Genomic DNA, 16,854 nt, shown 5'->3' on the forward strand with positions numbered 1-16,854 from the left:
AGGTGCTATTTTTCTGTTAAATGGTTGAAGTAATGAACATGTTTACAAATGGTTAATGCGAATGTTTTAAATAGAAGAGGGGAAAAGTGTACTTATATTTGCAGCACCAGTAAAATAAGTGTATAAGTAAGTGATGTACTGATAAGGCCTTACTGAATGACAAGAATAACAAAAAAAAGAATAAAGAAGACACAAAAAGTTGCTTGTCGAGTGAAAACATTCTGTATACCGTAGTACAATCTTCATCTTCAGAAAGATATTACAACACATGATTGATAAGCACCGGCCATTTAAAACCTGTGTCACTGACTCTACCAACTGTATAAATATTAAAAGTCAAAATATGTACAAAACACACACACACACTGTAACATACGTCCCAAACTGCCACTACTAAAGGACACATCTCGGCTTCAGTCCGTTCAGCACCCACACCTCTTATCTGAAGACCCGGTGCCGTGGACCGGGTGGGAGCTGTTACTCAGCATGAACTGAGGCGTGTCTTGAGAGATCTCTTCTACGATGGTCATGCCGTTGCGGGCCATCAGCTCCCGCGCCATGAGGACGAAGGCCGCCTCGACGTTCTGGGCCTCCTTGGCTGAGGTTTCCAGAGCGGCCAGAACACCGTTGTTTTCTGCCAAAGTGCACGCTTCCTCGAACAACACCTGCCTTTGATCTTGAAGGTCTGACTTGTTACCTGCGAGGATGAACGGAACAGGAACAGGAAGTTATCGATCTCTATCATCGTAATCCGACTGTCAATCTACCACAATCTTTCACAATTTACTGGATCCCAGTGTGATGTATTGATACTGCTTTCCATCAGAAGATCGAAGAAGCTGGGAACAGATCATGTTCATTTTGCTTGAAATATGACAAATGATTCATTGATTATAAAAATAGCATAATTTCCTGTTGACACATCCAACACCCAAACATTGCAATAATGTAACCGAATTGGAGGTTTTGGTTGATAAATGATGAAAAGAGTTGCAGTTTGTCCGTCAGATAAAACATTTTTAGGGTTTCTACTCACCGATGAGGATCAGTAACACGCTGGCGGCTCCAAACTGCTCCACCTCCCTGATCCAGTGGGGAACAGATTCAAACGTGGTCCGGCGCGTGATGTCATAGGCCACCATGGCCCCGTGGGCACTACGGTAGTAGCTCTGAGTTATGGTGCGGAAACGTTCCTGTCCTGCTGTGTCCCACACCTGCATCTGCAATAACGACACAAAACACACGGAAAACGTTTGCAAGGTGTGTGTAAGTGTATTCAAAACGTACTTATTCTCTCACACTCACTCACACACACACACACACACACACACACACACACACACACACACACACACACACACACACACACACACACACACACACACACACACACACACACACACACACACACACACACACACACACACACACACACACACACACAGCGAAGGTGATCAGTCCTTTCTTAAACAACGCTTGTGTGTACAGAACTCCACACTAATTAGCATAACAAGATCTCCATGCCGTTAACAAAATAACACACCCAGAAAGCTAACAACCAGATGATGTCAGTAAGCAGTCAGCCACTCCTCTTTCTATGATGGAAAAAAAAAGTACTGATATTACCCAAACAAGCAAAGGGGGTATTTAATTTAGAACTAAAGTACACAGACACTTCTCACACCAAAACATATATATATACACAAGATCAAATGAATTGATCCCTAACGTATGTAGCTTCTAAATTAATAAAAAGAGAGCAGAGTGGACACCACCTACCTTCACCTTCTTGCCATCGATGTCCAGGGTGCGAACAGTAAAATCCACCCCAATGGTGTTTTGCTGCTTCTCGATGAATATGCCGGACTTGAAGCTCTGTACCACACAGGTCTTCCCCACATTTGAGTCCCCAACCAGGATGATTTTGAAAAGAAAGTCGAAAGAGTCCTCAGTCTCTGGCACTGCAGACTGCATGGTGACGGGAGGAATATACACACACACAACAACAAAAATCACACGGAGGCTGAAACACTAGACTCCCAAGTCCTCGGTGCCTCTATGCAACAGAACTGGTTCCTTCCAAGTTGTGTCAATAAAACCGAGAGCCTTTACAGAAGCAAGCGTCACATCCTTGTCGGGAAAAAGGGGCAAATCGGGTTTACAGCTGTAGTGTAAACGTTCATGGCTTCGGCTGAATATGTGTGATCCACAGATAAAGCTGCCTCAGTCATAGATGGAAAAAAAATTAAAGTTATGTATATAAAAGTCAGCCTCCAGGAGTTGTTTCTTTATCTGGTGCTCGTTTCCACGTCTACACTACAATATCAGACACATTCACAAGTTTAGTCTGCACTGCTGCCCTTTAGTCCGTCCTGCCCTCCACACCTCCGCCCCTTCACTTTCATTCTGAAACCATTATAGACACGCCTCCTACCTGTCCTGGGAGGCGTGATCTCCAACTGCCGGCCCACCTGCACCACTGCATCTTGGGATATGGGTTTGCAGTTTTCTCTTCAGGCTTGAATTGGACACCTAGAAGAGGCAGAAATAAAACTCAGTGACCTGAAACACCCCTCATTACTAAAAGCACTGGCTCAGGCAGGTAGATGTGATGTGGTTAGATAACATTCACTAATATTTAGCTCTAGTTGAATTTAGAAATAACTGGTTATGACTTACCATTGTAATTGAAGCAGTTTAGAGTTAAAAGAGTACACAGAGGGCCACTTTGAACAGTTTCACATATCTTTATCAAGACAAGCTTTTCTTAAAAAGGTTCAGTGTGCAAATCCCCCTGAGAAAACAACTTCAATTGTGCAGTTTAGTTCCTCCTGACACCTGACATTCGTCTCCACAGCTGTCCTTCGCAGAATGTTTTTTTGTACATGTAAAAAAAAAAAATGTCCTCCACTGTTATCCCCCTCGCTGACTTCTGTCAACTGACACATTCCACAGCACTCAACAACAGTAAAACGTTAAGTGTCGCCTAAACACGAACAAAACAAGACGGACACATTGAGAAGGTGTAGTTAAATACAGGATAACCCAACATAAAGTATAATTAAAATGATTTTACCTCGGGCTGCGTACAACGATATCACAGTGTGATGTTAACACTGAATGAGCATACTGCCTTGAATCAGTCTCTCCCTCTCTCCACCCCCTCACTTGTTCTGTCGTCATCTCAGCCCACAGAAGAACAAGGCACAGCTGGACACAGAACAATGTGCGAGTATGAGGGGCACTTGACCAAGCTGGGTCTATCTTTGGCTGTGACCACCAGCCACCTTCTTTCTGCTGTGTGTGGCTCACGCCTTATTAAATGCAATGAAATGTGGTTAAGACAAGGAAAACAGGGAAACAGAACCTTGTTAATGCCTCTTTCATCCAGAAAAATTGATTAAATGTACAGAACAGAAATAAACAGCCTTTTAAATGTCTAATCATGACAACATTTATGCTTGATTATGGTTTGATCAGAACAAATCATGTACAAATCCTAAACATTTAGACTTCCTATGTACAAACGAATTTGAGCTAGGGAATTATTACAAAATTGTGACACAACATAAAGCAAAACAGGAACACAATGGAGCAAAACAGAAATATTTCTGTGATTCAACAGAGTCGGGAGCTGTGGTGGCGTAAATGAGCGGTGATGAAATCATATTTGAGCCGTAACTAAGCTACCGTATCAGTCACAGACGTCGGTCTGCTGTGTCATCGCCTCTGTGCTACACTCGCAGAGTGTCTCAGTCTCAAAGCGGCGCTGGGGATTTTTTGGCATTTTCGCTGTTTCTGAGGTTTCTTGCCAGATGTCTTATTCAGTGGCGTTTCTGGAGGAGGGACGTGAATCGGCTTCCAGGGTATTGGATTGTAGAAACTGGGTGATGGGTAGGATTTGTCATAGGGGCCTGTAAGAAATCAAAGAAATACATTACTTATTTATACATATACAAATATCTAATAAGCTACAATCACATTTGGTACAGTTTGAAGCCAACCAAAAACAATTATATTGCTATAATTATAGATTTTAATCACATGGTCAGTAAGTCACCAATTAATAAAGCTGGGTTAATAATTCTCAGATGACTGAAATGACCTTACTTGTTGGATGGCAAGGTGATTTGGGATTCACTCTGGCTTTTTCATTGGCTTTTGCCAGCCAGTCCTTAAACTTCTCCTCTGCCCTCTTGTGGCGCTCGTTCTCCTGCTCCTCCTTCAGGGCAGCTGCCTCCTGTCAAGATACACGGATCAATCAGAATCTGGTCATGTCTGCTCATTAATAACATTTAAGCAGAATAACTAATAAAACATCTACATTACTTTCTCCTTCTTTTGCATTTCTGTTTTTTCTTGGTTCTTCTTATGCATCCAGTCTCTGTACTTTTGTTGTGCTTTGTGTTCAGTTTCCCTCCGTTTCTCCCGCTGCCTCTGTATCTCCTCCTCCTCTTTGCTTACTTTGAGAAGTAGGTTGTGCTTCTCCTGGGATTGCAAGAAGAAAACAAATAACAGACATGATAGTGTAGCATAACTGTGTAATTAAATGAAAAATTATCTTCACCAGCCGTTCAGCTACGGTGCTTTATGTGGTTTAAATAAAGGTTGTCTACCTGTTCTCTTTTTATCTTCAGCCATTCTTGGATCTTCTCTTCCATGACAATCTTTTTCTGTTCCCGCTCTCGTTCTTGTTTTTCTATTTTGTCCTTCTGTAACTGCTCCTAATTCAAGAGATGTAACATGTTTGATTACTCAGAGATTCACAGGAATGCAATAAGAATGTTTGCTGTTGAGTAAGAATAGAAAAATATAAACAACTATGGTCAGCCTCATAAAAATATACAAAAAAAGGAAGGTAACCTAAGTAAATTAACCAATGCTGTGGTTACACAATGATATAACTGATAAGTAGTGGTGTCTTGCCTCCTCTGCTTGTTTTTCCAATTTGAAACGATCTTCCTTGGCTTTGTTCACCAGCCACATTCCCCAGGCACTGACAGCAGGCGAGCCTGCAGCCTCCATCGATGCATTCAACATCTGCACCGAAGGTGATCTTGGTAACTCACATCTATAACAAAAAACACACGTACAATTATACATTCATACATACATTCGACTGTAATACTCTCAAAACGGTACTTTAAGCTTGAAAAATGCAGCAGCACCTGATGGGTGAAACGCTGTGTCTGGGTGAAGTCTGTGGAGCCGGACTGGCCGGCAGGTCTTCATCACTATCGAAACTGTCATGATAGATGGGAGAGAGCAGAGAGAATGTGTCCTCGTCGTCGGATAGGACGCCGTCGTCTAGGCCCTTAGCTGTGTGGAAGTCTTTCCCCTGGCTCGTTTTGACGGGGGTCGAGCTGAAGCCCTTGGACGCAGAGGAGGGACAGTCCGGCATCGTCGCTCGATACATTGCTAGCCGATGTCTGAAAACACAATGTTGAAATGAGGAAGTTGCGTTTTTTTAAGTTGTGTCTGTTGTCTAATGTCAAACGAAACTGTGCAACTTTTTTAACGACGCACAACACACAAGAAACAACTAGCCGACGCTCACGTCCACAGCTCGTTTCGGCGGTTAGCAGACTGGGGCTAACGTTAGCACTAGCGTTGGCTAGCTAACTTAGCTTGAATAATATCTAAGGCGCTACGACGGTTTAATGCGACGTATTATGCTAACTAACCACGCAGCGCGTGAGTGTTGTATCTCTCGCTCTCCCCGAAACAACTTTAAGCATTTGGTAACCAACCTTTGAGCGTCTATTTGAAGAAAAGTCCCGCTGTTGTGCTGCTGGTCTTTAAGTCATCCAACGCTGCAACTGATTTTTTGCAAACAACTCTTTTCCCATGATACACCACGCCCCCACGCTCCACTCAAGTGCTGCCTCTGTAACCATGGTGACGCTTGAGTCATGTTTACACGTCGTCTACATCAAAATAGCGGTTATGCATTTATTTAAAGCAATATAGGATGTCAGGAAATTTCACAATCTTCTTTAAAACTATTATAAAATGTTTTAAAAAAAGGATATTATGAAGGGGAATTTTATATTATCTAAAAGTGCAATTGTATATTATATTATCAATCCCCAATGACAACACAAGTCATTATTTACTGCACAGCCTTTTGATTTCGAGTGTCTATTTGGTACTTTTATGTTTTTTTTGTTGTTGTTTTTTGCATGGTTTCTGATTGGAGATGCAGCAGGAATTTTGTTTTTGGAGGCAAATACAATTAATCTATGTTGTCTCTTGAGTTCATTTTCAGCTTGATTACAAGTTTACTTATAAAGGGGTTGAGGTGTTACTATAACTATGCAGATACTTTAGAGTTAATTATTTTACCTTATTTTGGTGATAGATATTATGGTAACACCAAACATTTGTGAGTGATAAACAGCATTTGTTTCCTGAGGCTGTACTCTTTTATTCCAGTGATATTCTATTCAGCGCTTGTCTTGGTTCAGACAAGTTTACTTCCCACGATAATAACAGGCAGTAATTGTTTATCTGATATCTATGATCCAGTTGAAGCTATAACCTGCCCATGGCCTCTGTCTCACTCCCACTTAACATTATCAGTCTAATTACAAGCAGGCGTTCCAATTTGAGCTGGCACACGTAGAGCTGCTTTCACAAAGAGATGCGGCATTTTGTGAGTGTTTGTGCACTGCAGCAGTAAATTAATTTGTTGTCCTGTTTTATGTCTTGTAATGCCAAACACCCATAGGCAACAATGTATGTTGTATGTTAGCAACAAATTTACTTAAATTATCGAAGTACTGATGATGCAGAATGGTCTATTACAGAATATGGTGTATTATGTTAAGGGATTATTCATTTTTTTATGCAATTATGTGTATGTATTATTTTGATTTGATTTTGAATTTTAGCTAGGCCCGTCATCGTTTATTTGTTGATTTTTTTATGCAAATAATCTAAATCTGCCAAGTAACTAAATTAATCAAACAAATTAAGTGGAAAAAGTAGCCTAGAATATTTCTGTCTTTAATGTAATGGAGCAGAAGTATAAAGTAGAATAACATGGAAATGATGAAGTACCTCAAAATCGTACTTTACAGTAAAGTGAAGAGTAATGTACTCAGGTACTTTCCACCACTGCTCTGTCATTAAGGGAAAAAAACATGTCTGTACCTTGTGGGTAATTAAAGGAATATTTATGGGAAGCTCGCGACATTGCTCCCATCCATCACTCCTCTTGGATACAATGTTGTATAATGTGTCAGATCCCTGTGAGGCGTCCACAGTTCTGAGTAAGATCATGACACAGGGATTACCAGCCACCAGCACGTGCAAAATGCAGGTGGGTGTGTCTGATCCAACGTGTCTCCAGAGTCACACCAGAGTGATGGATTCCAGCTCTGGCCTCTGCTGGTCCTATCCTAGAGGGGCAGAAGTCCTCATTCAGAGCTCTGCATGGTCAGTTACTGACCGCATCTAGCCAACCCGAGTAGCCCAGCAGCCAGGCGGGCCGTGGGATGGTGGTAGGAGACCTTCAGACTCTCCCAGAGGGCAGAGGCCGACTGCGTCGACTCTCTCGGGCCCCTCGTCCAGACCTCGGACCACCTAGGAAGTCCCGCAAGAAGGTTCAAGTTATCATCTGTGTTCTGCTCGTGGAGCTGTGTGAGCGATTCACGTTCTTTGGGATTGTATGCAACACGATTCTCTTCTGCACTGTGAAGCTGGGCTATAACAACTACCTGGCAGCGACAGTCAACCTGTGCTTCATAGGAGCCAGCACCCTGACCCCCGTTCTGGTTGGGTGGTTTGCGGAGACCTGCCTGGGAAGGAGCAAGGTGCTCTACTTGTGCGCTTTCCTTCATTTCTTTGGTAAGACACTTAAAGGTTTATGATGTCTGATGTGATGACATTTATAATACAACTATATCATATATGACTAAAATTATTACATGTCTTGGGCAGTATATGACAGCTGTGACACAAAAAAGAAAGATTTACAAAAAAATCTGATAGTCGTGATGAATCTGAACATTTAATGTGAGCATGATTCCAGTAACAATTGTTGGTGCTTAGTCATAGCTCTACTTCTGGGAACTCGCACTCCTGTTTGAAATCTAGCGGCGACTGCGTGCCATGACATTCACCCTTCACTGTGTTTCCAGGCACAGCCATGCTGCCCGTGGTGGCGTTCCCGTTTGAGGATTTCTACATCAACACGCATCACATGACCCACCAGCTGGAGCCTCGGGAGCAGCAGATCTTGTTCTACATCGGCCTCCTGGCTGCTGCACTGGGCATCGGTGGCATCCGGGCCATCCTCTGTCCCATGGGAGCCTACAGTCTGCAGTGCTACAATCAGCACCAGCTCCTGTCCTTCTTCAATTGGTGGGTGTTGTGATCTGAATACAGTAATTTACTTGATTAGCCAGTAATCACAAATTTATGAGTAGAAATGTTTCCATGTACTCACAAGTTTGGTGATATGTGCAATATGCTGATGATGTGATGTGAGTGTGATATTTGTTTTATTTATCTTTAGGTTCTACTGGTTGGTGAACCTGAATTCCACTGTTGTGTTTCTGGGTATCGCTTACATCCAGCAGTCTGTGGCCAAAAACCTGGGCTTCCTCATCCCATTCACCTCCGTGATACTGGCTCTAATCGCCATACACATGATGCGAAGCAAACTCACCTTCAAGCCCAAGAAAGGTAACCTACCGTACATTAAAAAAAAAATAGAGAGACATAAAAACTTGTATACCAAATAAACACTTCATTCTGTTCCTGCAGGCGGATCATTGTTGACCACACTGGGGGTTTTCTTGAACTCTTGCAAGATGTGCTGCCTCCACTATCGTCACCTGAGTGGAGACGTGGGATCTTGGCTGGACCGGGCCAAGGAGAACAATGGCGGGCGTTACAGTGAAACACATGTGGAAAACGTCAAAGTCCTGGCCAAGCTCTTCCCTCTTTACGGCCTTCAGCTGCTTTACAAAGCCTGCATCACACAGGCAGGTCACTGGGAATATCATGCTTTATTGTGAAGCATGAAAAAGTATCATGTCAATGTTTTATATCATATGCAAGGTGGCTATAAGAATATGTTTTCTACAGATTCCCTCGGGCTACTACATACAGACCATGAACTCAAACCTTCACCTGAACAACCTCCTGTTGCCCATCGGCACCATGAACGTGATCAGCATCCTTCCCCTGCTGCTCTTAGCGCCGCTGATCGAATGCGTGACGACTTGCTACCTCTCCAAGGAAAAAACTCCTCTGGCACCCGCAAAAGCCATCAGTGAGTATTTCCCGTGTGCACACATGCACGTCCCCACCAACGCACACGCAATTCTAATGTCTCTCTTGCTCTTCTGCCTCTCTCTCTCGTCCTCCCGTGATTACTCTGCAGCCCCCTCTCTCATCACCCCTCCCTGTCCATCCTCCCCTTCCAGCTCTGGGCCATGCGTGCGCCACCCTGTCGGTCCTGGTGGCAGGTTTATCTGAGCTGCAGAGGAAGGCATACCCTCTTGTGGAGCAGACCCTGTCTGGGAAAGTTCTGCAGGTGTCATCCATGCCATGTTTCCAGCTGGCTCCTCAGTACATCCTGCTCGGCCTTGCAGAGGCTCTCGTCACTCCTGCATGTGAGTGACAGACTTAAGGCCTCTATAATTCCATTTGATGCAGGTCTTACATGGTGCATGTAACCCCCCCCCCCCCCCTTGTCCGAAATGTTGTCTTTAATATTTTCCTTTCTGGCAGGTTCCCTCATATCTTTCCAGCTGACCCCGAGTCACATCAGAGGGATCTCCCTGCACTTCCTCACTCTGTCCTACGGAGGGGGCTGTTTTCTGGGAGCTTTCATTGTTCAGCTGGTGTACTTTCTCTCTGGAGGTATAGTACAAAAACTATATCGCACCTGAAAATTGTAGTGACACTGGAAATTGATTGTTGATGCTAATATGACCATGGTGATACTCGTTTACAGGTAACTTCTACCCAAACATATTGTTTGATGGGAATCTGGAGAGATTCTTCTTCCTCCTGGCCACCCTGATGGCTTTAAACACCCTCATGTTTTGGAGGGTATCAACCAGGTAAGTCCTATAGACTACAATGTGGAATAGAGGTTACAATTAGATTATTAATTTTGCATAATGAAGTCCATCATTGATCATCTCCCTGATGTTGTCCAGGTACATAGACCTGACGGTGCAAGGCAAAGCCCTGACCATCAGCCCTCTGACTGAGAAGCTGCTGCATTACAAGGCCTGTCTGCAGTTCTACGACACTGTGGATCGCTCCTACACAAACGCCTCCATTGAGTCTATTCTATGACTGTCTTTACTATTGTCTCTACTGTTGGCGGCGCTGGCGCTGCATGTTACGATGTCAAAATCTGTGAACTTGTGAAATTGTGGGCTGAACTGTTGAAATGATGTACGTGGAATGTAAATTGTATGTTGTATTTTATAATCATAATGTAATAACAGAACTATATATCATGCTGGTCATTTATTTGCATCTATGAGGCTGAAGCAAATACACTCCGCTTGGTTGACTTTTTAATAAATTGAAAATACAGATTAAGCACATCAGTATTTACAACCATTAAGGATTAAAACAGCAAACCCTAAATGGCTTATTGTGGTCCTCCATCACAGGTGGAGGAAACCCTGAGACAAGACGAACCACAGTTTAGTTCCAAGCTCTTTTCATCATATAAATCAGGCTACAAGTTCATCAGAAACCAGAGGTGTCAAGAGTACAGACATTCTATACTCAAAGAGAAGTACAGATACTCAAAAAGACTCTGGTTAAAGTACCGATTCAACTTCTTTACTCAAGTAAAAGTGAAAAAGTACAGGCTCTGAAATGTACTCAACATATAAAGTAAAAAGTCTATACTCTACTGCATTAAAAATACTTTCAAAAATGTCAGGAGTAGAAAGTACAAGTAGTAGCAAGTAAAAGTAAAAAATTGTCAGAAAAATAAATACTCAAGTAAAGAAACCTGAATATTCTACTTAAGTGCAGTAATGAAGTAGTTGTACTTTGTTACTTCCCACCTGAGAAACACTCTATTCAAGGCCACTTCAAAGACCTGCCCTGATAGGACCAATACTATTTAATTGAATGGCATTAAGTCATACGGTTTAATCATCAAAATGGAACAAAATAAAATGTGTTGAACAACCTCATGTAAAATAGGTGTCTTTGAGTGAAAAAGGGGGGATTTATGACAGAGAAAATGTCCATTCCCCACCCTTAATCAAGATTATCGATACAAAATGATGAAGTGTGGTAGGCTGAATACTTTTTATGCATACATGCCTCTAACTCATACACAAATATGTAAAACTTTGCACACTTTTCTATTATTCCCACTTGTGCTTATTTTTGTATCCCTGAATCATAAATGGTCCTGCGTCTAACATAGTAGACTGGCTTAGTGTATTTTCAGCGTTGAGCCTAAATCAACAGAGAAACCAGGATAGAGAGGTTCAACGAAGTGCGTCTCGGTGTGGTGAAGCCGTATCAAGCTGTCAGAGTCAGAAACCATGTAGAAGTCCAGCGTTCCCGCTTCGTAGTCGAGGTGTACGCCCACTCTGCAGGAGGCAACCGGAGGAATCTGGCCTTTGTGCAGATTATTGTGCCAAAACGTGCAGCCGGCCGGAGAGCAGGTTAACTTCCAGGAGAGCTCGTTGTGGCCAAAACTGCAACCTTTGTCCCAACCCTTTCTTTTAATGCCTTTGTACGACACGGCCAAGTCGACAATGCCGCCATCCCACGCCACCTCCCAGTAGTGGCTGCCCTCGAGGCCCCTTTTGCAGAGAGCCTGGTGATAGAAAGTGAATCTGTCGGGGTGATCCGGGTGAGCCTGGTCCCTGTCGCCCCACGATATCTGCGTATTCCTGTTAGACAAGTAAAGACACGCAGCTACTGTGTTGGGATCCACCTCCATGTTGGGTTCTGCGGGGAAAAACGAAACACTTGTTTAGCTGGCGAAGCTTTTCGTGTTGCAACATGAATTAACATGCTTACTCTTAGATTGGTTTGAAAGGTATCTCCTTGATGCCATTTCCTTGCATGAGCTCAGCATTTTTGTCACTGATGAAAAGAAAAGAAAACACTGATCATGGTGTCCATACAATAAAATGAAATATAAATAGCTGCAGAGGTCCAAACTGGTCACACTTACACATATTTTCTTCAGAATGATGGAATAATTCTCTCTTTTCTTTGTTGCACATATTTTCCAGTTTATCGGTCTGCGCGGCGGCAAACTCCCCCACCATGTTGAGTCCTTTCTGCAAGCCTGTGAACGCAGGGAGTCCACCCAAGGCCTTGAAAGCCTGCACAGGCCAAACAAATACACTGTGTGACAAAAACATCTGAAAATGTACATCCAATACAATATATGTCCAAAGCCTCTTAACGTGACCTGCAGAAACTGAATGGGGTCCTCTGTTGCCGAAACCTGGTCGAGTTCATCCTCCCGCCTCCTCAGCTCCAACACTTCACGCTGCAGTTGGCTGAGATGACCGGTGGTCCAGTCCACGCCGGCTTTCTCTGCTTCTCCAACTTTCTCTCTCATCTCACGGCGCTTCACGTCCACGGAGTGGACGAGGATACGGACGCGTTCCGCACACAGTCGCTCAAAATCGTCACACGACTTCCATGCAGCATCCTTGCATAAGAAACGTGCATTATTGATGCGACTGATGACATTTTAAGTTGCAACATATTTACAATAAACTCCCTTCAGTTATTCTGCAACATAAGTAAGTGGATTTTTGAGAGACACCAATCTCAGGCCACAGATTACACCCATTTCCTCTTTTTTCTTGTCTGTTATCAGCAAACAAACTAGGCTCTTGGACTTTTTTGTGTGTCAACATTTTTGAAAATAGAGACATGCATTGATGAATAAGTTTGTGTGAATAAAGTGATTAGAGACTGAGTGTAGGGACACAAAGATAGAAAATAAACAGCAAAACAAGACACAAACTGAAGGTACTTATATCAGCACTCACTCTCATAACGTCTGCAGCCTGACTCAGCTCTGCCATCTTCCTCTCTGAGTGCAGCACTCTGTCTGCTATTTCCAATTTATTCTGCTGCAGCTGTCTCTGTGGAGAAAACACACAGGAACTTTTCAGAACTTCGGAGACACTTAAAAAAAAAAGAGTCGAGCGACTAAAAACGACTAAATTACCTCCATCTCACACTTCTCCGCCTCCACCGTCACCGTGTCGTGGCCCTTGTGCTCGTCCACCACGCACAGCAGGCACACGCACCGCCGGTCCGTGCGGCAGTAGATCTCCAGCAGTTTGCCGTGACGGCCGCAGATGCCGTCCCGGGCGCGCGCAGAGGCCGGGATCAGGTCGTGCTTCTGTAACGGGGTCACCTCGAAGTGGGGCTGCAGGTGAGAGTCGCAGTAAGAGGCCAAACACACGCGACAGAACATGCGCGCTTTCCTCTTTCTGCCCGTGCACGCGTCACACTGCACATCACCGGCTGCGGCATAGACCCCATCTTCATCAACTTCATCTTCATCATGTTCACGTTGACCGTTTCTCGCCTTGTGGTCCTCCAGCAGGGCCGCCAGAAGAGTGTTCCTCATCAGCTCGGGCCTCGAGGAGAAGGTGTGCCTGCACTGAGGGCAGCTGTGACGCCTCCCCCGGTCGCCATCTACATCCCAGAAGGAGTTGATGCATCTCATGCAGTAGCTGTGTCCGCAGGCCGTCGTCACTGGGTCGTCCAGTAACTGCAGACAGATGGGGCAGTCGAAGAACTCCGCGCTGTAAGCCATTTTCTCTCCGCTGAAGGAGTTACTTTCGTTTTCTCTGGGGGAGTGGCTTGTTGTGTGCCACACATTGCACAGTGGAGGTTTCAAACTTAGTACTCCAATCAATATTTTCATGTTTGAAGTGGATTAAATGAGCATTGCAATTACTTATTGTCATGAATCCACCCCATCTCCACAGTGCATTCTGGGTCTTTCAGCTGATTGTTTTGGTTCAAAAGCCGACAACTTCGCTCCAAACAAAGGTAAAATATTATACAGTTGTAGGTTTTTTTAACAAGAGGTGCACAGCTGCACTGATAATGGAGATGCTCAACCCCTGGTATCCATGGATACCAAGGTCAGAGGGGGAAACTTGCAGAATGTCTGTCCCTGTTAGACAACACAACAAATTATTTAGGCAAGCAAAGGTCTTTGTTTCGTATCGACAGCCAATGGAAAGATTCCTACAGGAATAGCCGGTAACAAGTCACCTTATTTGTAAATATGCATTATGTTCTCCAGGGTTAAATATTAAATACAGCTACAGGAAGGAAACCTTCAGAATTATAGGGGCAGTATACATAGTGACACCACTGTGTATCTGAAACTGTGATATCCAGAAGGCTTCCTCATCATCGATCACCTCACATCCTCACAACATGAAGCTCAACATCAGCAAGACCAAAGAGCCAGTGGTGGAGACCCTTATTATTATTATTACTATACTATACTACAGTTAGCCTTATACTATATTATAATATCATTATTTATATGCTGTTAACAAAAGCCAACAACACGTGCTGCTCATAAACACACTATCACTGTGCTTTCCAATCTTGTCTTAAATTGCTCCTGCATAGTTTCTATTTTCACATATCACTTATTTCACTGCTATAATAGTTCAGCTTTATAAGCAGCTCATGTATTTAACTTGTAGTTACACATAGAGAAAGTTAAATAAATAAGACTAGTATAGCAGTGAAAGGATAGAAGGGAAAATACACTTCTAAATACTTCAAAATACTTATATATATGTCCTTGTATTCATCTGGGGATGAATAAAGTTAGTGATCTTATCTAATTTAAGTTTTATAAATACTCTTCAATAATATAATATAATAATACTTCAACAATGGGAGCGGCGTCCCGCTTTAAAGCTGATCATTTAGAAGAGTGACGTTGTGTCGTATTTTAACATTTCAAGGCACCAATGGAGGAGACGAAGGAACGAGATTACACTTTTTTTCGTGCGAGATTTGAGCGGAAAGCGAGATTTCTTTGGTATCCATGGGAGCGGCGTACGGGGAGGAAGAGGCGCTGGGAATGTTTGTTTAGCGGAGGGCTTTTTACGGCATGGAGCTGCCGGAGACGATCCGAAAACGTCTAGACGACTTTTCTCGGACGGTGTTGTTCGACCAGAGTCGGACTCAGCCCGACGCGAAAGAGAATGACGCCTTTCTGCAGCACGGTAAACTCGTTTTTGACGAATTAGCATTGACGTTGACGAAGCTAACTAGCGACGGACATAAGAGGTCGGGTTGAGCTAACGGTTGTTTCCAACATCACATCACAGTAATGTCGCTTCTGTTTCAGACAAGCGGGTCCTGTCGAGTCTCCAACTCCAGATGTCCCTGTACTTTAACATGTGGTTCTTCCCCTTGTGGTGGATCAGTGAAACTGTAATGCTGCACCTCAAGGTAAATCACATAGTGTAACATAGTATGTCAAATGTCACAAGTGAAAGAAAATGTTATGCCAAGCGAAAAATGCAAAAGACAAGAAAAGAATATGAGGTTGATTTTTTATTTTTATTTTTTTTATTTTATTTTATTTTATTTTATTTAATTTTATTTTATTTTAATTTAATTTAATTTAATTTAATTTTTATTTTTATTTTTTTTCATTTTTTTTATTTTCTATTTTCTATTTATTTTATTTTATTTTATTTTTTATTATTATTTTTATTTCTTTTCCCCCCTGTGGGTAATGGGGGCGGGACTAGATAAGCCTCGGCTTCTCCCGCTTTCCCTTTCGGCCATGTGTATTTTTACTGTGTGAGCAAGATGTGTGATGATGACTTAACGGACATGCCCGAAATAAACAAATAAACAAATAAACAAATAAATAAATAAAAATCAGAGAGGAAGCGAGAGAGGAGTGAAGATGACGTTTGTTTTATATAATTATAAAAACTCTTCTATAAAAATATTCGAAATTAAACCAAACTACTTGGTAAACATATTTGATTATTAATCAACACATTTCACATTGTCAAGACTGCATGACCATTCATCCTAAACTAAAAAAAAGGGCAATTTCCTTCATTCTTTCATTTGAATTGTCAGGATTAGACCTGGAAACAAGTGAAGACTATTTGAACGACATTTATTTAACCGTATTTGTGGTGCTCTTCGTTTCTACCAGTATCCTGTCCTGCCAGACTACTACAAGTTCATCCTGGTCACCGTTCTCATCCTCATGACTCTGATCGAGGCCATCAGACTCTTTCTGGGTTATGCTGGGAACCTGCAAGAAAAGGTGGTGCATCCCTGATGTATGTGATGGACACCACAGCACAGCGGGGAGGGGGTGAAGACGAGTGCATGAGATTGTAACTCATGTCGTGTTTGTGTTTGTGGAAAGGTCCCGGAGTTAGCTGGATTTTGGCTGCTGAGCATCTTGCTGCAGTTTCCACTTATCCTGTTTCAGCTCTTCAATGAAGCCATTCTCATACAACCCCTGGAGAGGGGCGTTCACATCGTACTCGCCTTATTCATACTGACACAGGTACGATGACGTTCCTTTTTAACTCGCGTAAATTATAGTATTCTCTAATTGCATATACATAAATGTATGTCATGTTGTTACATTTTAATGTTTTTATTTGATTTTATTTCTAGGCCCTGTCTGGTTTTGTGGCGCTCCGTGACATGGTCAGACACACAGGGAGACAATTTCATCTCCGACAGTTTGACTGAATTCTGAAGCTCTGATGGACCCTTTCTATATATTTTATTAACATTATATTTCGTGGAATTAAATGTTTTTTGTACATTTGCAATAAATTAAATCTATAAAAC

At 42.8% G+C, this 16,854-nt stretch overlaps 5 protein-coding genes across 5 annotated transcripts; 2 read left to right on the forward strand and 3 right to left on the reverse strand.

The window, feature by feature from the left end:
• Window positions 1–203: 203 nt before the first annotated feature.
• Window positions 204–3,213, reverse strand: rab19 (RAB19, member RAS oncogene family). The gene is made up of 5 exons (XM_084018093.1): window positions 3,077–3,213; window positions 2,435–2,532; window positions 1,780–1,968; window positions 1,037–1,220; window positions 204–697 (listed from the first exon to the last, which is right to left on the reverse strand). Exons 2-5 carry the CDS (start codon window positions 2,483–2,485, stop codon window positions 423–425), a joined length of 699 nt encoding a protein of 232 aa, XP_083874219.1. The 5' UTR covers window positions 2,486–2,532; window positions 3,077–3,213; the 3' UTR covers window positions 204–422.
• Window positions 3,208–5,845, reverse strand: ccdc34 (coiled-coil domain containing 34). Its single transcript, XM_084018087.1, has 8 exons — window positions 5,751–5,845; window positions 5,169–5,429; window positions 4,927–5,071; window positions 4,617–4,724; window positions 4,330–4,488; window positions 4,111–4,240; window positions 3,691–3,914; window positions 3,208–3,314 (listed from the first exon to the last, which is right to left on the reverse strand). Exons 2-7 carry the CDS (start codon window positions 5,414–5,416, stop codon window positions 3,721–3,723), a joined length of 984 nt encoding a protein of 327 aa, XP_083874213.1. The 5' UTR covers window positions 5,417–5,429; window positions 5,751–5,845; the 3' UTR covers window positions 3,208–3,314; window positions 3,691–3,720.
• Window positions 5,846–7,509: 1,664 nt separating this feature from the next.
• Window positions 7,510–10,329, forward strand: slc15a5 (solute carrier family 15 member 5). Its single transcript, XM_084018086.1, has 9 exons — window positions 7,510–7,851; window positions 8,145–8,367; window positions 8,522–8,691; window positions 8,773–8,993; window positions 9,097–9,283; window positions 9,438–9,626; window positions 9,745–9,876; window positions 9,971–10,079; window positions 10,179–10,329. Exons 2-9 carry the CDS (start codon window positions 8,153–8,155, stop codon window positions 10,318–10,320), a joined length of 1,365 nt encoding a protein of 454 aa, XP_083874212.1. The 5' UTR covers window positions 7,510–7,851; window positions 8,145–8,152; the 3' UTR covers window positions 10,321–10,329.
• Window positions 10,330–10,534: 205 nt separating this feature from the next.
• Window positions 10,535–13,835, reverse strand: LOC311018944 (E3 ubiquitin/ISG15 ligase TRIM25-like). Its single transcript, XM_084018073.1, has 6 exons — window positions 13,202–13,835; window positions 13,020–13,115; window positions 12,428–12,673; window positions 12,185–12,338; window positions 12,028–12,093; window positions 10,535–11,955 (listed from the first exon to the last, which is right to left on the reverse strand). Exons 1-6 carry the CDS (start codon window positions 13,796–13,798, stop codon window positions 11,432–11,434), a joined length of 1,683 nt encoding a protein of 560 aa, XP_083874199.1. The 5' UTR covers window positions 13,799–13,835; the 3' UTR covers window positions 10,535–11,431.
• Window positions 13,836–15,045: 1,210 nt separating this feature from the next.
• On the forward strand, window positions 15,046–16,853 carry tmem17 (transmembrane protein 17). Its single transcript, XM_084018094.1, has 5 exons — window positions 15,046–15,242; window positions 15,368–15,471; window positions 16,199–16,312; window positions 16,418–16,561; window positions 16,675–16,853. Exons 1-5 carry the CDS (start codon window positions 15,128–15,130, stop codon window positions 16,750–16,752), a joined length of 555 nt encoding a protein of 184 aa, XP_083874220.1. The 5' UTR covers window positions 15,046–15,127; the 3' UTR covers window positions 16,753–16,853.
• Window position 16,854: the final 1 nt, after the last annotated feature.

This window comes from Eutrigla gurnardus, assembly GCF_963514095.1.
Source record: "Eutrigla gurnardus genome assembly, chromosome: 9".
Taxonomy (NCBI): Eukaryota; Metazoa; Chordata; class Actinopteri; order Perciformes; family Triglidae; genus Eutrigla; species Eutrigla gurnardus.